The 22,381-nt window shown below is 61.3% G+C and overlaps 1 protein-coding gene across 1 annotated transcript in view; it reads right to left on the bottom strand.

Annotated features, from left to right (window-relative positions):
- ZC3H3 (zinc finger CCCH-type containing 3) overlaps positions 1 to 22,381 on the bottom strand; it is a 79,532-nt gene that overhangs the window by 56,516 nt on the left and 635 nt on the right. The window contains exons 2-3 of the mRNA XM_022555322.2: positions 20,166 to 21,483; positions 18,780 to 18,976 (exon numbers count right to left, since the gene is read on the bottom strand). Coding sequence (XP_022411030.2) covers positions 18,780 to 18,976; positions 20,166 to 21,483 — 1,515 coding nt within the window. The remainder of the gene's footprint in view (positions 1 to 18,779; positions 18,977 to 20,165; positions 21,484 to 22,381) is intronic.

Raw genomic sequence — 22,381 nt, 5'->3', positions numbered from 1 at the left:
AATTTTTATGAGTCTAATAAATCACTCCACTTTTCCTGTGCTTGATGGTTCCCGACACTTCGAACACTGGAAAAGCCCTGCTGCAATCAGGCGGCTCAGCCCTCATCTCCGGTGGCAGTCACAGAGGAGGTGACGGGACAGCCAGAGGCCCCTCCTAGGCACCCAGGACACCCCAGCTCTGCACCCTGGGGCCACTGGAGGCCAGCACTCATGCAGGTCCATCGGGAATGGCTCGGGCGGCCCATGGAGAGGCCCTGCCAGACTCCGACACACAGGTGGCTGCCTGGGAGGATGAGTGGATGTACTCGCTAACAGACACACACACACACACACACACACACACACACACACACACACGGTGTGCACACGTCTGCAACGGCTGCCTGGGAGGATGAGTGGATGTACTCGCTAACACACACACACACACACACACACACACACACACACACACACACGGTGTGCACACGTCTGCAACGGTGCAGGAAGGGGACCCCAGGCCTTGGGAGGAGAGGTTTGGCCCTCGAGGGAGAGGGAGTGGCCCCCGGCCCAGGGCCTCACCCTGCTGGGCTTCCTGCAGCACTGCTGTCTGAACTGGGGACCAGCCTCTGACACACATTTACCGATTACAGAGACTCAGAGCAGCCAAAAATAAAAAATAAAATAAAAAATTTATTAAAAAAAAAAAACAACGTTTACTGATTACTAGGTCACAGTGGCAGCCCGACAGGGCCATATGTCATGGAGCAGCGGTCGGCACCGCCGCAACAGGAGCGTGGGCAGCTGGGTGATGACAAACCGCCGCTGTCAGCTGCCTGTCCCTGCGGCCGCCTTCTCTGTCGTCCCGCACTACCTGGTGTTCAATGACAACACTGTCAGCCCGAGACACGCAGTGCTGGGACTGTCGGGGCCCTATTAGAGGAAAGATTGAGACCCTACTCTTCTCAAACTCACTCAAGCGACACATGCCGCTCGTTCCTATAATTACTGTGCGCGAGCCATCGATCGCGCGACGACACTGACCCGTCTGTATGAAATGGGAGTAGTTTACTCCCTGACAGTCGCTGTACATTATGGGGGTGGGTCTTCCCTCCCCTTTTAACCATCCCTCTAGAGGATGGAAGAGGGGAAAGCGAGCACCTCCCAGCCCCCACCCCACCTGCAGGCCTTGGGCCCAGGGGCGGGGGAGCCCCAGCACATCCCAGGGAGGCGCGCCCCAGAAGACAGCACAGCGTGTGGCTGGGAGATCCAGGTAGGGGGCAAACTCACTGAGCGGGGCCCACAGGAGCAAGAGGCGGCTGCACCCCAAGGCCATGAGCCCCAAGCAAAGGCAGGGAAGGCAGGGTCCATGCCAGGCAGACAGCGCGCCCTCCCAGGACCGCCCCCCAGAGACAGGACCAGGCCTGAGCGTGCTGCGAGCAGCGTCCACGTGATGCAGGCTCGTCCAGGGGCACGGATGGTGCTCACCCCTTCCCCAGCAGACCAAGCAGCCCCTGCCCGCTTGGGGCCACACCCTGTAGGCCCCGGACTGTGAGCCAGCTGCTCCCCCCAGTGCCCCATCTGACCTCAGCCAGAAGCAGCTACGACAGGACATCCTGGGACTGGGTACTCTACCCTGTCCGCTTTCACTCAGACCCCGATGAGCAAAATCCACCTCTTACTGAGGACAAAAGGCAAACGCACTTCTGGCTCAGCAGCCCCGGCAGGGCTCCAGGACCCGCGGGCACAAGAGGTGCCAGTGTCCAGGACAGCGCGTGGGGTGGCCATGGATGTACCGATGCGAGCCCCCAGGGCCTCACAGGTGAGGGCACGCACGTGCATGTTAGAGACAGGAATCTGCCTTCAGCGGGGGGCAGGTCCTAAGGCTCAGCTCCAGCCTCCAGAGACGGAGCTCACAACCGGGGGGCCCACCCTGGTCCCCTCCTCCCTTGGCCCTGGGTCATGGAGGACTGTGCCTTCCTAGGCTCCGAGCCCAGCCCTGACCACAGTGACCCTTGGGGCCCCTTGGCCCTTCTGCGGCCTACTGGCCACTCCTGCTCACCTGCGGCCCTCTGATCGGGTGTCCCGGGCCCAGGCCCCCTCACTGGACCCACGCTGACAGTGCACGGTGGTAGGTGATCAGCCATCTGTCTGCAGCCCGGCACCGAGCCAGGCCTGCCATCTCACAGCCTCTTTTGCTTTTGTGGCCCGAGGTCCACTTGCTCCTTATGTGGAATCAAGTGACCAGGGACATGAAAAAGCTTAGAAAGAAAACAGTGAAAATGAAGTGTTTTAAAAGCAACTGCAGACCATGGAGGAAGCCAGAGAGGGAACTGGACCCTCATGCTTGACAAAAGCCACCCCAGAGGCCAGAGGGCTGAGGAAAGGATGCCCAGGCAGCACCAACACCAGTGTGTCCCTTGCACAGAGCTCGCTCAGTCAGTCAACAGACATTTGGCGAGCCCGCTGCATGCCGGCCTCTGGGCTCTGGGGAAGCGGCAGGGAGCGCAGCAAGCGCCCCTTCTCAGGGCAGGCGAGTCCCCTCAGCTCCTCCCGGGAAGGGCAGGTCCCTCCACAGCACGCTGGAAGAGGCAGAGGCAGCACCTCATACGTTAGCCCTGAACACGAAGAGCGTCCGCACCGGCATCTGGACTGGGCAAGCCCTTCCTGCCCAGGGTTTCAGGGGCTCTGGAGGGCCAGCACCACCGGAAGCACCTAAACTTCTCTCAAGATGGCCCCCCTCCGTGCCGGTGCCCAGGGGCTCAGATGACCCCTTGGTCCTGCCCACCCGATGCCAAGGCTCCCTCTCCACCTGCTGCAGGTCTCCCTGCCTGGCAGGGCCCAGCACTGGTGGCCCCGAACTCCCTGAGATCCAGGTGGGACAAAGCACAGAGCTGCTGGCTGCCTGCGGGGACCCCCATCCAGGTAAACACGGAGCCGGCCACAGTGCCCCCGCCCTGGGCACGGTGCTCAGCCCAGCTCCCTGCACCTGCCAGGGGACAGGAAGTGAAGCTAGCCCAGCAGGAGAGGCCCCAGAGCAGGCCAAGACCTCACGCCGAGGCCTCTCTACCTACGCTGTGCCTAGGGCTGACATGCTCAGACGCAGAGGCCAGAGGCCTCTGACTGCCCAGGAGGGACCAGGTACCAGTCAACACCTACCCCGCACTGGGTCTACTGGCGTGTGTCTCTGCCCTCACAAAAGGGCAGTCCTCTGTCATCACTATGTCCCTCCATTTGAGGGCCTGGCCCATATGTGCCAGGAGGGCTGGAAGGGGTATCCATTCCCTTACCAGGGGAGCAACAGGGGCTCCCAAGTCCCCGAGGGAGAATCGAGGGGCCTTGTCCACACTCCACCGACAGCAACGGGGCCACCACACGAGCCGGGCCAGCCCAGCTGAGGGGACGAAGCCCAGCCTGGGGGGTGAAGGCCCACCCCACCCTGGCAGCTTCTGCTGGGGGCTTTCAGGGGCGCAGGAAATTGCCCGCTAGTCCCAGGTGGACAGATACCCCACGTTCCAAGCCACGAGAGACGGAGAGGGACCAGTCCCTGTCCCTGAAGGGGGTGCTGCAGAACACACCTCGTCCCCCCCCGGCAGGTGCCGTGACAGTAACGGGGCACCACGGGATGGGCACCGACGAGCCTGCCTCTGCCCTTCTGACCCCCAGGGACACCCCCATCCTCTCCCACAGGGGCGGGAGCACAGAGGGGGGCTTCCCTCAGCAGACACAGGGTGGGCAGCACAGCCCCGCAGGTGTCTGATAGACACTGGGCCTCAGCCACCCCAGGGAAGCCCGGCTCCACCACGTGGCCCAGAGCCAGTGGCCCTTGTGAGGGCAGCGCTCCTGCTGGCCACAGCCTAGCCTCTCAGGATCCCTGCCCTGCTTCCTCGGAGTCAGGGCCAGAAAGAGACGCTTTCAAGAGAGCCTGGAAATAAGCCCACTATAAAAAGCAGCGGCCACGGAGAGAAAACCACGTACCCTCTCACAGGCTCCGGGCTGCCTGGGCTCTCCGGCTGCTCACCCGTTCCTTGCTGGTGGCCGAAGGGGCAGGGCTGCAGCACAGGGGCAGCGAGCAGGCCGCGGAGGGGAGCCTGGGTGTGGGGGGGGCCCCGGCCTCACTCAGCCCTACAGCCAGCCTGCCCGGCGCCGGGCGCTGCGGCGGCAGCTGTGCTGGGCCAGCAGACTCCAGAGTGAGCCTTCCGCTCCTCTGCCCTGCCCTGCCCTGCCCTCCCCCTCTGCCCTCCCCTGCCCTCCCCCTCTGCCCTCCCCTCCCCTCCCCTGCCCTCCCCCTCTGCCCTCCCCTGCCCTGCCCTGCCCTCCCCTCCCCCTCCCCTCCCCCTCTGCCCTCCCTCCGCTCTGGGATCCTCCAGTCCCTACGCAGGATGCAGCCCCTGAGCCAGCAGCAGCACCCGCCTCAGGGTCAGTTCCCAAGCACACAGCCGGCAAAAAGCTCCTGCTGGGGCCAATGTAAGGCTGGGGGCAGCTGGGGCCATACGGGCGAGGACCAAGGGCCGTTTGGGGGCCCCTGAGAAAGGGGGCTCAAGGCAGCCCCACCCATCTGTGAGAGCTGGGGCTCCTGCAGAAGACAGGGTCTTGGCCCTCTGTGAGAGGAAGGAGGGGGGAGGGGGGAGGGGAAGGGGGAGGAAAGGGGGCAGGGAGGAGGGAAGGAGGTGCAGGGGTCTAAGGAAGGGCTGTGGGGCACAGGGCTAGCCCGGGCAGGTCAGGCAGAGGCCTCCCAAACTCAGGGTGGTGGGCGCCCGCAGGCCACTCTGTTGTCTCTCACGCAGAGGGCACCACACCTGATGCACATGCCATCTGGTGGGGGAAAGGGAGCCCCGAGAAACTCAACAGAAGGAAGAGAGGGAAGCAAAGGGGCTCCCAAGAGAAGGCCTGGGGCGCAGGCTGCCCCCCAGTGCTGACGCCCCAGGTCACGGTGCCCACTGGCACAACGGCCTGGAGGGGCAGCCGGGGTGCCTGAGCTCAGCCGGGCAGGTCCCGGGGTCCAGCCCGTTCCCCGTTTCAACATTCCAGACCCCCACGCGGGTGTAGAGCGAGCAGTGACGGGAACACATGGCGCTGGTGATTTGCTGGAACACCGTGGGCTCCAACAGGGCTCACCCCAGACACGCTGGGAGTTGGTGGGCCCGGGCCTGCTCAGACCCCTGGTCTCCCACCTCGAGCAGGGCCTGGCACAGAGCAAGCTTCTCTCCTCGGCCTTCCCAGACTCTGCGGCAGGCCCGGGCCACAGAGTTCAGCTTCTCTCACAACACCAGGCCTGCCTTCCATCTCCTGCAGACACAGGGAGGTGCGCCCCCTCGCCCCGCCGCCCCACGCGCCTCCCCCGGCCCGCGGCAGCTCAGGGTCTGGCGGCTGCCCTGCTGCAGCCCAGCATGCGGGGTGCGAGCAAGCCGCTCTGAAGGCACCCCTGCAGTGAGCCATCCTTCGCGCTACAAGACGTCTCCTGCCAAGCAGGCTCACGCCCCTCCCCGCACCAAGCACGCGCTGCCTCACGGGACCACCTGCCGGGTCGGCGGCCCCTTGCTGCTGCGCCCACCCTCAGCTGCCACCTACCCGCACGGCCGCCGGCACTGCCAGAGCCCACCAGGGGCTGGCACAGCTTGGGATACACCGTGAGAAGGAAACACAACAGCTCCGAATTAATTCAGAAAGCGCAGCGCCCCGAAGAATGACAACAGACGGCCGGCAAGCGCTGGGGGACCAGGACGGGCCCTGCCCACTGGCCCACGGCTCTCCTGGGCAGAGCCAGCCGGGGGTGGAGTATCTCAGAAGTCTCCCCATCCACAGATGGGCAGGAAAGGCAGAAGCGGCAGCACGTCCCTTAGGTCCCTGCCACACCCAAAAACTTTAACGAGACGGGAGGGGGCGAGTGTGCCAGGGACAAGACCCCTGGGCCGGCCAGATGCCCCGAAGCATCCCAGGATGGGTCCCGGGGCAGAGGCAGTCAGTGACCCGTGCCCGGTCCGGAGAGAACGCTGGCCCCGGAACCCACCCGGGCCTCTCCACGCACAGCACCTGAGGGTTCAGCCCCCGGGGGGCACAGGAGGGCGTGGGGAGGGCAGCAGCTCGCTTCCACGCTTGCAACCCCACGGCAGGGGACCTGCCACCTCCCTGAGCTACACACCTTGTCCCAATGCTGCCCGGAGCAGCCGGCAGTGGGAGCAGGAACAGTGCAGACCCCTGGGGACCCCTGGGCCAGAGGCAACCAGAAGGGCCAGAGCTCCTTTTGCCAGGCCTGGAGACACTCAGGCAAACCAACAAATGAGGGCACGCCTGATGAATAGAAGCTGATAGGTTTACAGTCGTCACGTGAGGCTACAGATGTTCCTTGCAAATTCCATCAAGTCTCTGCATCAGGGCCAAAGCTTCAAATCAGAAGGATACCTGTGACCGTTGAGAGCCCCGGGCCACACAGGTGATGCCTAGGTGGTGCCAGCAGGGCCCAGCTGGGCTGTGGTGCCTTCTCAGCCTGGGCTCTGCCTGGAAAGGGCTCAGTCTTGGGGGAAGCACTGCTCACTTCCCATGGACACGAGAGGGAAGGCAGGAAAGCAGGAGGGCTACAAAGAGAGGGCCCCACGGACACGGCGCCTCTCCAGAGTCACGCGGCCTGTCCAGAAGCCCCCGGCAGAGGCACACACGGCCCCGCCCTTTCCAGGACAGCTGAGCCCTTTCCAGGACAGCTGAGCCCACCGCTCTCGGGGCCCCCCTTGGCAGAGCAAGTAGCGGGGCCCCGGCAGGGTGGGAAGCAGAGGGTCTCAGCTCAGAGCCTGGGGGAGGCCCATCCTTGGTGCCCACCCTGACTGGGCTCCCTCTGTGTCAACATGCTCCCAGGAGGACACGGTGGCGGGGGGCAACCAAGGGGACACAGCCGAGGGGGCTCCAAGCAAGTGCACCATCGCTGCCCACCGGCTCTGGGGCAGCAAGCCCTTCCTGCCCACGACCCTTCCCACCACCCCAAGAAGAGAGACGCGGCCTCAGGTACAACAGAGCTGGGAGCCAAGTGTCACCAGGTCCTGCTCCTTCCCCAAAGCCAGCAGCTCCAGCCCACGTGAGCTGCAGGAGCAGGGAGGGAGCTGCTGGGACGTCTGAGCCCCACCGACCCAGCCTGCACGCCCTGCGGGGCAGAGAGACACCCACCCTCCCAGGCTGAGGCCTCTCCATGCTCAGGCGGCCTGCCCGCCCCGGGCCCAGAGAAGTGTGCCCCGAGGTGGTCAGCTCTTGTCCAGACCAGGCTGCCCCACTCCCTCGGGCAGCCTGTGCACCAGGGCCCTCTGCCAGTGGCCGCCTCAGAATCCAGCGCTCTCCCTGGATGTCACCGAAGACCCTACTGACACAAGCACCGCCACCCCAGCTGTCATGCAACCCCACTGCAACTCTTCGCCCGCCCCTGGGCAGGCAGCACCCCTGGCCCCTCACCCGGCCTCCACCGCCTGTGCCCAGGCCTGCCCAGCCCCTACAGCAGGCTCTGCATGGGGAGGCAGGCAGGGCTGCCAGAGGCCCCTCCCAGGGCCTGGAGCGGAGGCGGGGCAAGGCCTACAGGAGCAAGGCCATCGTGCAGGAGGCCCACGGGCTGCCCCATCTACCCCACACCCAGAGACCTCTACTTCTCAGAGGCCACGGGTCAGTGAGCCCCTCCTGTCCCCAGCACACAGGTTGCTGGGGTTTGCAGGGAGCCGCCCTTCTTCCCCCACCAAGCACACACTGGGGACAGGTGGGCAAGTGGGCTCCCACCACCCCTCCCTCGTCCTTCTCCTGCACAGACCCTGTTCTGCAGGCCAGCCTGCCGGTGCAGTGAGCCCGCCCCAGCGTGGGGCCCTCCCTGGGCAGGAAGTGCCTGGGCACTCTCACTGCCCACACTGCCCTGACTCTGTAGGTCTGCTCCCCCAGGGGCCACGCACCCTGTCTGGGGGAACATGACATCATCCGGCCTTGAATTAGCTCCAGAACTCCATACACAACGTCCACCACTCGATACAAAATAACCAGACATACAAGCAAATCACACTTGACACAAAACTAAGAAGGAAAAAAACAGGCAATGGAATGAACAGGGATCCAGATAACCGGGTGGTCAGACACGGACTTTAAAAACGATTAATACATTCAAGGGCTTAAAGACAAGATTGCAGGACTTCCCTGGTGGCGCAGTGGTTAAGAATCCGCCTGCCAATGCAGGGGACACGGGTTCGAGCCCTGGTCTGGGAAGCTCCCACAGGCCGCGGAGCAACTAAGCCCGTGCGCCACAACTGCTGAGCCTGCGCTCTAGAACCCGTGAGCCACAACTACTGAGCCCAGGTGCCGCAACTACTGAAGCCCATGCGCCTAGGGCCTGTGCTCCACTACAAGAGAAGCCACCACAATGAGAAGCCCACGCACCACAACGAAGAGTAGCCCCCCTGCTCGTCACAACTAGAGAAAGCCCACGCACAGCAACAAAGACCCAACACAGCCAAAAATAAATTAATTTAAAAAAAAAAAGACAAGATTGCAAATTTTGGCAGAGACCTAGTAACTATTTTTTAATAGAAATTTTAGAATTTAAAAGTCACTAAAACTAAAACCTCAACGGATGCGTCTTGTAGCAGATTATACAAAGCTGAAACGACAATAACTAAACTAGAAAATAGGTTAGAAGAAACTACCCAGATTTAAGCATGGAGACAGGTCACAGAAGACACAGAGAAGAACACAGGAAACATGTAAGGTATGGTGAAAAGGTTCAGTACAAATGCAGCTGAGGTCCCAGAAGGAGAGGTGGGGATGGAGCAGAAGCAATGCTTAAAGACAGAATGGCTGAGATTCCAAAACTGATGAAAACCATCAAGCCACAGATTCAAGAAATAGCACCAACCCTAAGCAGGATAGATAAATGTACAGGAAGCACCATGGCACACCTGCTGAGAACCAAATAGATAAAATGTACAGGAAGCACCATAGCACACCTGCTGAAGACCAGAGACAGAGAAAGCCCCACAGCCAGAGGGGGGAGAGCCACGCCACCCTCCTGGGAAGGACAGCTGACGTCACCAAATGCCGTCAGCTGGCGATGGGAAGGGTCTCTCCCCAGCACCGAAAGCCCCACGGCTTCCCAGGCAAAAACACTCTCCAGAGAGTAAGGCAAGAACAAGGACTTTTCAGATAAACATCTATTGAGAGCAATGGTCCCCAGCACACCTGCAGTATTACAGGATATATTAAGAAGTGTTTCTCAAACAGAAAGCAAGGAAAGGATGAAGAGAAAAGGGAGAATAAATACATAGTCTAGGTCAATGCTGACTGTACACAATTTTTTCTAGGGTCTAAAATATATGGAGAATTAAAATCATGGCAGTTCCCCACGTTTGATGGAAGAGAGGAAAATAGGGTTTAAGTACTCCAAGCTTCTTACATTGTCTGGGGAGGGATCAGACAGTAATTTCTAAGTACCAATAACAGTGAGTCAAGAACACACAATATAACCTCTGGGGAAACCACCAAAACAAGAATAAAAGAATGTATAATAAGCTAATTGAGGAGAAAATGGAATTTAAAAATACACATCCAAAAGAAGAAGAAAAAGGAGAGAAAAAAACAAAACAGGTGCAACAAAGAAAAAGCACAGAGGAAGACAGCAGATTTAAACCCAAATACCCTAGTAATTGCATTAAATGTGAACAAACGAAGCCCTTTTTTAGAAAAACAATTTCAGATTGCACTTAAAAAACAACTATTTGCTGGATACAAAAAAATCTAAACATACTAACGGATGAAAATAAACATGTCTGCACATGTCACACATAAATACATTTGCATAGAATGTGTGTGTGTGTGTGTACACGTGTATATACACACATTTTGTGACACTAACTAAAAGGAAACTGGCCTAGCTATACCTGCTTCAGAGAAAGTAAATTTTAAGGCCAGAAGCTTTACTGGAGATAAAAAAGGACATTTCGTAGCAGTAAAAGATTCAATCCACCTGGGAGATATAACAATTCTAAGTGGTTTACACTCAGTCAAATGACCTCAAAATGCTTAATGCAAAAGTGACAACTGGAGAACAGTGGAAGATCTTAACACTCTCTCTCTGTGACTGGAAAAAGCAGACACCCTCCCTGCCCCGCAAAATCAGAAAGTATACAGAAGACCTGAACAACACAATTAATACAACTTACCTTACAGAGCCCCAAACTCCCCAAGTGGAATCATTCTCTCTAAGTACACACAAGAGCTTTACCAAAACTGACCCTAAGCTGGTCCTTAAAACAAGTCTGAGCAGACTTCAAAGGACTGAAATCACACAGATAGCTCGCCCAGTGGAGTGAAGCCGGGGAGCGGTCATTACAAAGAAACTCAAAAGCCCCAGGGGTTTGGAAATGAAGCAATCCCTTTTGAATAACCCTGGATCAAAGAAAAAATTACAATGAAAATTAGAAAACATTTTGGAGGAACACAAAAATAATTAACTTGCAGAAGACAGCTAAGGTTATGCTCAGGGGAGAATTTATAAGCTTACACCTCCATATTTCAGAAAAAAAGAGAACCTGGAGGTCAACTGTCCAGCCATCTGGTCCTGTTGCGCTCCGTCCAAGCTCAGACCCACTGGCCGTGTGGGCAGCTCTGACCCTGGACAGCAGCCCTCAGCCCCGGCCTCTGCTCCCCGGCTGCCTGTCTCCCCACGTGCTGCCCCTTGGGGCACTGTCTCACGGCCCAGAGTCAAGGACATACACACCCGGGCCGGCCCCAGGGTCAGGGCAGCAAGAGGGGCAGTGTGGCCCTGCAGTCCCTCCCCCTGCTGCCCTGCCTTCCCAAGCCGAGGGGACCACACAGCATGGAGGTGGCAGCCTGAGACAGATGCCGACCACAAACCCCCACCCTACCTGGCATCTTCCCCTTTAAAACGCAAGCAGTAAGGAGAGCCCGGCTAAAGAGAGCTCCACAGGGGAAACATGTCTTTGGAGTTCCTTTCTGAGATGGCTTCTCTGTGCCCAAGCCCAGCTGCCCACCTCGGCGCCCCCAGCTTCACTCAAAGAGAGGGCCAAGGAAGAGCAGCTCCAGCCCAGACCCCCGGCTCTGAGTCTCATAGGGAGCCCACTGCATCACTGGCCGCCCTGGCACAGGGCCAGGCCGAGGTGTGCGGGGGAAGGGGTGCTCCGTGACGTAGCCCGGGGCGGGCTCCTGGACTGGGACCATGGGAGCATGGAGGAGTGGGACCTGGGTCTGGATGGGGTGCCCAGCAACATGCTGAAGCTGTGGAGAGAAGGTGCCACAATCCAGGACCTGGAAGGCCATGGCCCACCTCCAGCAGGTAGGAGCTCCCACGCCCCCATCACCAGGTGGCCCCCACTCCCCAAGGGAGGAAGGGGCTGGGCCCAGGAGAGCAGGTGGGACAGACCACCTGAGGGGCCAGCGGCAGCCACAGGGAGAGCACTGAGGGCCCAGGGGGAGGCTGGGAGAAAAAGCAGCCCTAGAAAGACTCCGCCCTGCACCCCGCGCCCACGGACGGGTGGGCTTCTGAGAGCGCATCAGCTGAGGGACCCTCGGGCCGGGCCAGGCCCAGCTGGCAGAGAGGCTGGGTTTAACTCGGTCAGCCAGGACACAGGGGCGGGCCACCCTCAGCACATCGTCTACACTCGTCGGACACCTGGGGACCCTGGCCCACGAGACCCCGGGGCTGCAAGCTCTGGCCATCGTGAGAACATCACCCCTCCTTCCCAGGTGAGGAGCGGCTCCCAGGGCTTCAGCCTCATGGAGTCACTCAGGTGCCCCTGACTCCGCGGAGATCACAGCTCCCCTAGAGGCCCCACGCCTGGCAGGCGCCACACAGGCAATGCGCATACGCGTACACGCACTCCCACGCCAGCTCTTGTGGAAGAATTAATTAGCACGGCCATGACCAACGTAAAACTGGAGGCCTCCGACACGCCTGATCATTTATGCAAGGCTCAGGATCGCTGCGGCTGCCTTTTGCAGGGCCTACTTCAGCATTTTCATTTTCCCTTAGGAAAGCAGGGCTCCAGATTGAACTGCTCTCACGCCCTTTACAGACCCTGTTTACAGCGTCTGCCATAGTAAAGCTAAACAACCCAACTGCACGCCAGCAAGTAATGATGGACCACAGACCGCTCCACGGCGGGAAACTCCAGCAGCGAGAAGAGCGACAGGAGCACCAGCAGCCGCCCAGCCTAGGATCCGCCAAGCCGGCCCCATCCCCGCAACCCGCACAGAAACCCCCAAGAGATGACCTTCCACAGCTATGGGAACAGAGCAAGGCAACGCCAGCACCAGCCTGGAGGCTTAGAACCAGGGCTTGCCCACACCTCAGGACCGGGACCCAGGACCAGAGCACTGGACACGACGGGGACACAACAGGGGTCACCCAGCCCCGGCCCTGCGTCCACCCCTCTGGGCCACAGCCCTGGCTCCTGATCATCCCAAAGTGCTCCCAGTGGGCGCTGGTGGTGAAAAAACACTACTGATGAACGCGGAGACCCAGGGCGAGGCTTCACTGTGCTCCCTCTGACCACTGACCCTCCCACGGTCCTGAGGCCAGCACAGGCCATGCACAGTGCTGCCCAGCGCCAAGCAGTGGGCTCTGGGCTGCCTCCCAAGAGTGATGCTGCCGTGTTAGTACCTGGCCCGCCGCCTGCCCGTGTCCACTGGGTACATCTGGTCAGAGGGGAGGCGGGGCCTGTTGGGAGAGGCTTGGGGCGCGGTAAGACGGGCAGGGCCCAAGACCACACCTACCTCTTCTGCCGATGACCCAGGATGAGTGGCCGCCCACTGCATCCATAAACAGGTGACAGCAGATCCTCCAGACCGCGTGGCTGGCACGGCAGACTAAGGGACGTGAGGGAAGCGCCCGCCACGTGCTGGCAAGCTCTGAGCCAGAGGCAGGCGGCTGTGTGAGGCCCGGCTTGAGTGAAAGCCTCGGCAGCGCTCAGATCCACACCTGATGGCACAGTGAACACTGGGCCCTTCCTGTCAACCACAGCCCTGCCGGCACAGCCCTGAGCGAGCCGCCAGGCCCACACCCCACCCACCGCGCTGGCCACTTGTCTGTGCAGAGGCAGGCGAAGGAGAGGTGGGTGGGCTCTCGCCACACATGCGCTGTCCTGGGCAACCCCTGGGCGGCGAGGACGCCACTGCCCCCCCACCCGCCCGTGGCTTTTCCTTGGCACCTGACAGCAGACCTCTCCAAGTGACTGGGAGGAATCACATGGCCTGTTGCTACCAGGAAGCCCCCTAGCCTGGGGCCGAGTGTGCTGGGTGGGCTGCCAGCCCCCAACAGCGCAAGCGTCGTGCTGGGTTGGTGTGGACCAGGCAGCACCCTCTTTGCACACACGAAGCCTGTCACCTCAGGGCAGCCGAAGTCATGGCGCTGGGCCCGCTGTGGCCGGGGGAGAGGAGCCCCGGAGCTGGCCCCGAAGCCCCAGGTCTGCACTGGAAAGCGCAGGTCCACACCGCGGGCTGTGACAACTAACTTCCGCAATCGAACGGGTGGCCAATCGGAAACCATTTTTGAGGTCTACGAAAAGTTCTCCTCTCTGCTGCCTTCTCTGGGGTCTGTCAGCACTGAGGCGGATCAAGTGGGGCCTCCGGCAGCCAAGGTGCAGTTATCCCCCCAGGGAGCACGGGGTGGGGTAGGGGTGTCACGTGGGGACCCCCAGGGACCACCTGCCCCACCCCCCAGCCAAAGTCTGACTCTAGGCCCAGGGAACTAGGTGGGAGGGTCACAGGGCCGGCGGTGGGGGGGGGGGCAGAGCGAGAGGAGGAGTCAGGCTGGAATCTTTGTAAGGTCAGGTCCCCAAGGCACGAGGCCACAGGCCTGCTGAACATGCAGTTTCGAATTCAATTAAAGCGATTATCTGCTGTGTCAAATAAACTGTGTGCAGCATATATCGGGCGGCACTGTACACCTCGGGCTCATTATTCCCTAACTGTTTCCTCCTGTTTACGCGCCCTCAAATTACACTGCTGATAGTACGAGCCCAAATAAAAACTGAGCGCACCTTGTCCCGAGAAAATGGATTCTCCCTTCCCCTGGACCGGCGATCGCCAGGTTTTATATACTCCGCTCCTGGGGACATTATCAATTTTCTTTTTATTAGCCCCCTTATCTGTTGAGCAATATAGTGGCAGAGCTGACCTCTTTCGCACGGGTAAATGTTTAAAATCTTTTCCGTGATTAATTTTGCCAGTTAAGAAAAAGAGGAGAAATGGCCCGGCTCTCAGCCATCACAATGCATAAAGCTTAATGTTGATTGTGATGGAATTTCTAATGCCAGGGAAATTGATTGAACGCGGCAATTACACTGCAATAGTAACTCAAGGGAGACGGGATCGCTTTCTCCTGGCCATAGCCTTTCGGTTATTTAAAACAATCCAATTTGCAAGGATAATTACGTATTAGTGTTTTATCTGCCACCTGAAATGAACAGGGGAGTTTCGATACTGGCCCAGCACTAGCAGATTATTGCTGCAAATTACTTGATATCTGCTTTCTTTCACATAAAGAGGAAATTAGGCAATCAATTACCAGAAAAAGGTGGATGAAGAATAAGAGGGGCAAGTGCGCCCTCTGCTGGCCACCAGGCTGCACAGCCGGCCTGAAGTGGGGACCCCAGCCGGGGAAGCCCACCTCTCCCTCTCCCCCTCCTCAGCCCTCCCGGCCTCAGGAGTGAGGGCGTCCCAAAGGGGTAAGGTCTGACACAGCTCCAAGCGGAGGGCTGCATCTGGCACTAAAAGTCTGTGTGGGAAACAGGGCAGAGAAGCCTCAAAGCAAGTAGATGCAGAGACAGCCTCTGCCCCCATTCCCAGGGAGGCCCTGCCAGTGGCCCGTAGGTGGGGTCTGCACTTTCCAAGAGACGGGAGAGCACGCCCTGCACGCACGCGTGCGCACACACCTGCTCAGGCCCACCAAGGGAGGGCAGGCAGGCAGAGCTGGGAAGCGGGAAGCCGGGTAGGCCTTTCGAGAGGAGGGGGCTGGGGGAGCCGTCAGCCCAGGGAAATGACCTCCACCTGTCCCGGCCTCACGACGCCGGCCCAGCACACTCGCCTCCGCCAGCACAAGCCTCTCCAGTGAGCTCCCTGACGTCAAGTCCCAAGGATGAGGACCTCACCCCTCGGCCTGTAGTTCAGTTGCCTCACCCACAGTCTCATCCTGGCCGCTGCCCCTCCGGGACCGCTGAACATTCCTGGGGCCCCGACGCGGCCGCCTTGTGTCCCTGAGCACACCCATGCAGGCCCAGGTGCCTCCACTGTCCCTCAGTGGCTTCCCAACAGAACCCCCTTTTCCTTGCTGTGGCCGAGCACCACTTCCCATCCCTGGTCCTGCCTGCCCTCTGGCCTCAGCCCCTCCCACCCTCCAGGACACCGGCCACACAGGACCAGTCTCTGCTCCTGGAACAGGCAAAGCTCAGCCTACCTGTGACTTCGCCTGCAGAGGTGTGCCCACGTGCCCCTCTCCTCACGCTGGGCTTGGTTCAGATGTCACTCCTCAGAGACGTCCCCGCCGCCCACCCTCCCCGAAGCTCCCTGCAGCACTGCTGCCTGTCTCCTTTTCCTCAGAGTGCTTCTGCCACCTGAAAGCAACTTTTCTTTTCTTTTTTTTTGGCCGCGCTGTGCAGCCTGTGGGATCTTAGTTCCCCGACCAGGGACTGAAGCCGGGCCCCCAGCAGTGGAAGCGCTGAGTCCTAACCACTTGACCGACAAGGAATTCCCCTTGAAAGCAACTTTTCAGTCTGTTTACAAGCACCCGAGGAGCCGTTTGTGTCCAGCAACGCAGCACGGCCCCAGCACACACACACCCCAGGAGACAGCACACTGCCCTGCACAGCTGTGCAGGAAACGGGGAGGGGATGAGGGGGTGGAGGACAGAGGATGCATGGGGGGATGGACAAGTGGCTGAGTGAGGGGAAGCCTTCTGCAAGCCCTTCCCCCAACAGGACCCTCTCCCCTCCTCGGCCTCCACCTCTCCTGCAGGGCATTCTGTGCGTGGTTATCACACTGTCTATAACTATGAGCTGATTCATCTGCCCCCTAGTGGAGAGGAGCGTGAAGGCAGGGACTGTGGCAGCCCCACTGGCAGGCGCCACAGTTCCCACCTGACAGCCCCACACCCAGCGGTGCCCTCAGCCTTTCTCCCCCTCCCACCGAGTACCATGGCTGCCCTGCCAGCAGGCGGCAGCCACCACCGTCCCCAGCCTGCACCCCACTCTGCTCTAGGCCTACAAAGGGGCCAGGCTATTCACAAGTGCAGGTGCAGCTCCAGGGACGACACACGCCACCTCCTCTCCCACCTGGCCTGGTTACCGCATCTGCAGGCCCAGCGTCTGTGCCCCCGCCAGCCCCTCACCCCTCTGTCCACCCCGCGACCGGGTGAGCATCCCAGAACATCTCTGGCCCATGGCCCTGGGACGCTGCCCACAGGCCCCTACCCAGCTCTCCAGCTCCCCGGCCGCCCCTTGGCCAGTGGTTCCTGCAGCAAGGCTGCTGCCTGGCTGTTCCCGTGCCTGGGGCAGCCCTCACCCCGGCCCCCAAGCTGCACCAGAGCCCTCCGGCCTGGAGCCGGGAGAGAGGGCACCCAGGACCACCTGGCCGGCTGGTGGGAAAGCTTGGCTCTGCGAGGAGAGTTCCCGATGCTACTGCTGCCCACCCATCCGCAGAGGGCCCCTCGGTCCGTGGGTCCCCAGCCCACTCCTAGACCGCGTGGCGCTCCTTCCCTGGGGTGCCCACTGCACAGGCCAGCAGCAGCCTGCCTTGGGCCTGTCGACCCCCAGGCCAGACTCCTTGGAGGCAGGGGCACCACAGCCCTGGCAGGGACAGAGTCAAGGCCAGTGTGCGTACCTGCATCAGGACTCAGCACCCCTGGGTGGCAGGAAGGGCGCCAAGAGGCCCAGGGCCCTGTCTGCCACGACCATGCCACACTCAACACCTGCCCAGCAGGTGCTCCACACACACACCTGCTTCCAGGCCCAGCAAGGGGGCCCGACGCCCAGCAGACGCCCACCAGATCCCCCAAGAGCTCTGCTGTCAGGAAGGGCCCAAGAAGGCAGGACAGGGCCTTAGGGCCTTCCCAGCACGCTGCCCCGGCTGGGACACTCCTCCCCCAAGCCACCTCCAACCACGTCCGTCAGTCAAGCCTCGCTGAAATACTACCTCCACAAGGGGCCCTACCTGGCCACCCCCTCTCTGTCGCCCCGACACCCTGCTAGTGGCAAGTCACGATGGGAATGTCTCAGCAGCTGGCCAGCTCGAATGCGGGCACCAGAGGGCAGGAGGGACCACCCCCGCCTTGGGTCTCCTGGATCCCCAGCACCCGGACCGCCCACCTCCCACAGCCGGCCCTGAGCACCATCATGGCCTGCACGCTGCCATCGCGCGTGACACCTCATCTGTGGGGACAGATCTGTCTGCAACTTCTCTGCACACCCGACATCTCGGCCGGCTAAGACAACACCGTGACAGAGAGGATCTGAACAGGGGCCATGAGTCCCCACAGAGGCCCAGGTGTCCACAGACACCACCTCCTGGCCTCTCCCCCAGCTGCCCCAAGAGGCCACCTGACCCCCCACCTGCCCTCAAGCTCCCTGGGGGCCCCCCCGCCACCAGTCTCTCGAAGCGAGGGGCATCCTCAACTCGTCCTCTCCAGTCAACCTGCGGCAGCCTGACCGCTGGTCACCTTCAACCTCTTCACTCCCAGCCAGTCCTGCAGCCAAGGCCCACCCCCCAATCCAGCCACCTCGCAGGAACCAGGAACCACTAACGGGGCTCCCTCTGCTCTGTCACCTGGCATGAAATCCACACTTGCCATGGTGCACGGGATACGGGTGGGAGGCCGGCACCCTCCAGCCTCACTTCCCCACAGCCCTCTCGCCGCCCCGCTCGACCCTCTGCCTGGGACCCCACGGCCCACCCTCCCACGGCCGGCTACGCGCAAATGCTCAGCACAGCCCAGGCACCAGCTCCTCCAGAAGCCTTCTTCAAAGCCTCCTGGCCAGGCCAAGGACCACGCCCTCAGCTGGGTTCCCCAAGCACCAAGCGTAGCACAAGGTCCCGGCTGGAGCACCCAGCGCCGAGCCTGCCCGGCCCCAAACCCTGTCACCTCCAGATCTCATATGGGTCAGTCTAGAAGCCGCTGCCGGCACGTTCACCCCGCCACTCAGAGGGGCCCCCTCAGGACCAGGCACCCAGATGAAGCCTGGCTCTGCAGCCTCCCCAGAGCACTGCCATCGCGGCAGTGGGGAGCTAGCCTCCTGCGGGGACCACGCCCACAGCGCTCCCCATTCTGTTGCTCCCCATTCTGCAGCTCCCCATTCTGTTGCTGGACTCCAGGGACTCATTAAGAGGGCAAAGCCGACCCCTCCCAGGCCAGCTCAGGCTTCCCGAAGAAAAGGCGGCAGCCAGCAGGGAGGGGAGGGGCAGACCTGTGGCCCAGGCAGTGAGGAAAGGAGGGAGAGGCCCCGGGCGGCACAAGCCACGTCTCCTCCCCCTTCAGGGCTGCGGGGCTGCCACCCTCTCATCTACCTTCCCGCTCCTCCTGCCAAGAGGGACTCGGCCGCACATACACAGAGGGATGTGAACAGACCACCACATGCCTGCCTGGAAGCATCTCTCCGACCCAGAGCGCAGGGCACGGTACCCCGGTTCTTCTCCTTCTCCACTCACTAGCCCAGGCCACCCACTGCCCGCCAGGCTGAGCGCTCCTGGGCCAGGGCCCCACAATGCAAGGTGGACGGCGAAGGGGGGTCCCAACAGGGAGCAGAGCCGTCACAGGCCCAGGGAGCCCCTCCTCCTGGTCATACCTTCCTTGGTGGGGAGGTGGGCCCGGCTAGGAGGCAGGCAGCACAGCCGGTGCCTGCTGACCTGCATCAGGCCCTTGTTGGGCGTCTTCTTCAGCACAGGGCTGCTCTTCCCCCGGAGGGCCTGCCTCCGCCGCAGGCTGAACTGGCTCTTGGCCGTGGCAGCAGGTGGGGGGCTGCTCTTCTTGTCCCCAGGAAGGCTGCAGAGACAAAGAGCAGACGGCTCCTAACAGGCTCCCCCAGCGAGTGGCTCACCTCCCCACCCCTGCCCGCCCAGATCCCAGCAACATGGACTCAGCCCCCGGAGGTAACCAACCTCAGCAGCCGTCAGAAGGCTGCTCCCCGCCCATCCCCCCACGCCACCCCCCTCCTCCTCCCCGCCAGGCTCGCAGCCACAACCCTGGAGGATCCCAGAGCCAAGGCAGGCGGAGAGCGGAGAGCGCAGGAGAGCAGTCCTCGACCCCCACCCAGTGCTCCACAAGCACCTCCTGCACCGTCCCAGGCCAGATGAGCTGCCGCCTGGAGCTGGAGGAGAAGCAAAGCAGGCAGGCCTTGTACGGAGGAGGTGCTGCCACCAGCCTGGTGACCCCCTCCCCACACTGGCGGAAACAGAGGCCACTGTCCAGAAAATGTGAGGAGGGCAGGGAACCCGAGGAATCCAAGACAGCACCGATCGGGGAGGGCAGGGCCCAAGGCCAGGTCAGACAGCAGGAAGGACCTCCGGAGTGGGACTTGCTGGGAGGTCAGCGAGTGTAACCACGTCTGACAGCAGAGGCAGGCCCTCTGCCCTTGCCACTGGCAGCCACCACAATTAAGTCCCCGACCCCAGATGGAGCACTGGGCCATGACACCGTCCTCGAGCCTCCTCTAGACCCGAGAGGACAGAGGGCAGGGAAGGTGACATGGGTTCAGTGAGGCAGTGACTCACCCTGTCACCCGGCCATCAAGGGGCAGCCTTCCTCCCCAGTGGAAAGGCGACCCCCTCCCACAGAGACACTGCGCCCTGGGTTTGCTTGCCCTGCTCCTGGCCTGGGCACAAAACCTGCGGGCCCAGAACAGAAACCACCCAGCAGCCTCTGGTCTCTTGCCCACAGGAGAAAGGGTGGGATGCTGCCTCCACCTGTCCCCACCTGGCTGGGGGCCCCAGGCCAGCCCCGAGCCAGGTTGAGCCCCGTCATTCAGCTGTAAGGGACAGCAGTGACCCTGGCCTCATGCCTACTGACTATGGTGACACCACCACAGGCAAAGCTCCGCGCTCAGGCCCCGTCAGGGGTGATGCTTCCTCTCCGCCTCCCACACCCCTGCAGGTGGGCCCTCCCACCTGCTCTGCATACAAGGCGGAGCCTGCCTGGCCAGACAGGGCCCCGGGGGCGGGGCAGGGACACACACCTAGCGCTCCCCCGCCTCCGGATGATCTTGGTGCGGCTCTTCACTTTGTAAGCCGAGAGCGGGGTCTCACTGAAGAGGGGCTTCAAGCTGCTGGGTCCCACTGCTGGTCTGTCCCCTGGGGGGAACCTAGATGGGACTGGGGAGAGCTGGGAGGCATGGTCCTTGCTGCCGGCCTCTGACTGCCAACGGAAGGAGGAGGCCGAGGAGGCCGAGGGGCTGGAGGCCTTCCACTTGTACTTGCTCGGGGAGGCCCCAGGCACGGAGGCTGCGGCCGACCTCCTGGACTTGGCATCCAGGTCGCCTCTGAGCTGCGGCTTCTCCGTTCGTTCCGCTGCAGAAAAGGGGGCCTTGCACACATTCTCCGCCACTGCTCTGGGACTGAGGGCCCTCCGAGGGGCCCGGGGACTCTTCGCCGAGGCAGCCACCCACTTGTAGTTGTTTTGCCGGAACTTGTTGCTTCGACAGGACACCAGCAGCAAGGGCTCCCGGGTCTGCCTGGGTCCAGCAGCAGGTCTAGCTGGGCCTGCCACCAGGCCAGAGGCAGCTGACTGATCTGCATGGCCGGCGTTCGCTCTCCCATCCCCAAGGAGCTGTGTGCCGCAGTTGGCCACAGGTTGTGAGCCCACCTTCCGGCCCAGGGCCGTGCCGCCCCGCTGGGGCGGGCTGGAGGGCGGGAAGCGGGCCCTGGCCGCAACTGCACTCTCACCGACCATCCGCCGGGGCTCCGAAGGGCTGTTGCTCACAGTACTCATCGACTTCACCACCCGGGGCTTGCCAGGCTCCTTCTGGCAGACCAGAAGGGGGTCCTCCTCACTGCAGCTCCCCTTAGCTCTTCCTGGCCTCGAGGGCTGCTGCTGCCCACCGGGAAGCTCACCCTCACCTTCCTGAGGCCTGTGGTTGCTCCAGGGGGCATCCCCGTAGTCTTCCAAGGAGCCCCGCAGGACCCCTGCAGTGCTAGCTGAGCCCGGCTTTGACGGTGGTTTGACCTTGATGACCATGTTCTGATCCGCACTGAGCTGGACCTGCCTCTCCAGGATGTACTGCTGGGGCTTGGGACCCTGGCTGCCCCCAGCCCCAAGGGGCGGCTGCGCAGCACAGTCGCCGGGTGGGTCCGAGGATCCCAAAGGCCGATTCACAAGGGAGTATTTCTTGCGCCACACGGGCCCATGGTTCGGGGAGAAGCCCCTCCGGCTCAGACGAGGGCAGCGAGCACTGAAGGCCCTGCCGCTGCTGTAAGCGGGCGGCTGCCACTGGGAAGCGGCGGAGGTGCCTGGGGCAGAGGCATTGCCATGGAGGTTTTTGTAGTCATCGATCAGACCTGAGGAGACAGGAGCACAGGCCCCATTAACCGGAGGGTGAGTAAAATCAGTGAGAATTCCCTGGAGGGGCATCAGCTGACCAGACACCCCGCAGACCCCGGTGGATCCTGTCACGTCCCAGTGCAGGAGGGGCAGCTGCCAGTGCGTGAGAACCACTGAAAGTCAGCCCAAATTCCCTAGGCCAATCTTCTCCATAAGTCTTATCCCGTCAGTTCTACTTCAATCCTATTTCTAGTTGCTTATCCTTAAAATGTATCCCTGTGGCATATTCCCTATTCTCCAGGAATATTATGCTGGGTTCACAATCCTTTGAGAAGAAGTGTCACTCAGTATGAAAAGACCAGCAAGGCCCTATGCTGTAATGCCTCAAGAGACATGGAGGCCCTCTGGCTTGCCCACAGATAGAAAGGGAGCAGGGCTGCACCTTAATGAGCTCCCTGCCTGGCACACAAGGCAGTGAGGGTAAGGTAAGTGACACCCCTGGGTACTCCACACTTGACAAGAATGTCACACCATCCTCCCCTGAGGAGAGGAGAGGCCTAATCATCTGGAATCGCGGTGCAGTGGACCGCCACGGGGCCTTGCCAAGGAAGCCCCTGGACAGCTGTGCCCGTGCAGATGGGGCACAGGCCTCGGCTGAAACAACCCAAGCTGTTACAACTCAGCCAACAAGCCCCACCGTTACAACGCTCCCCCACCATATGTCCCGCCCCCAGGCCCAAAGAGAGCCAGGTCCAGACCTGGTGACACCTCAGGGCAGATATGATGGAAGGCCAGGAAGTGCCTGGAAGGTGGGCTCAGCCCACCTGAACTCTCCCCCATACACACTTTCCAAGTCCTTAAGTCTTCTCTTTGTGGGAATAACTTTACAAGGGGAATTTTTTTTTTTTTTTAAGT

This window comes from Delphinapterus leucas, chromosome 17 (assembly GCF_059928025.1).
Source record: "Delphinapterus leucas isolate spDelLeu-1000000601 "Yukka" chromosome 17, BTC_Dleu_Yukka2, whole genome shotgun sequence".
NCBI classification, from domain to species: domain Eukaryota; kingdom Metazoa; phylum Chordata; class Mammalia; order Artiodactyla; family Monodontidae; genus Delphinapterus; species Delphinapterus leucas.
Note: the sequence above shows the minus strand (reverse complement) of the source record. Positions and strands in the feature narration are given on the sequence as shown.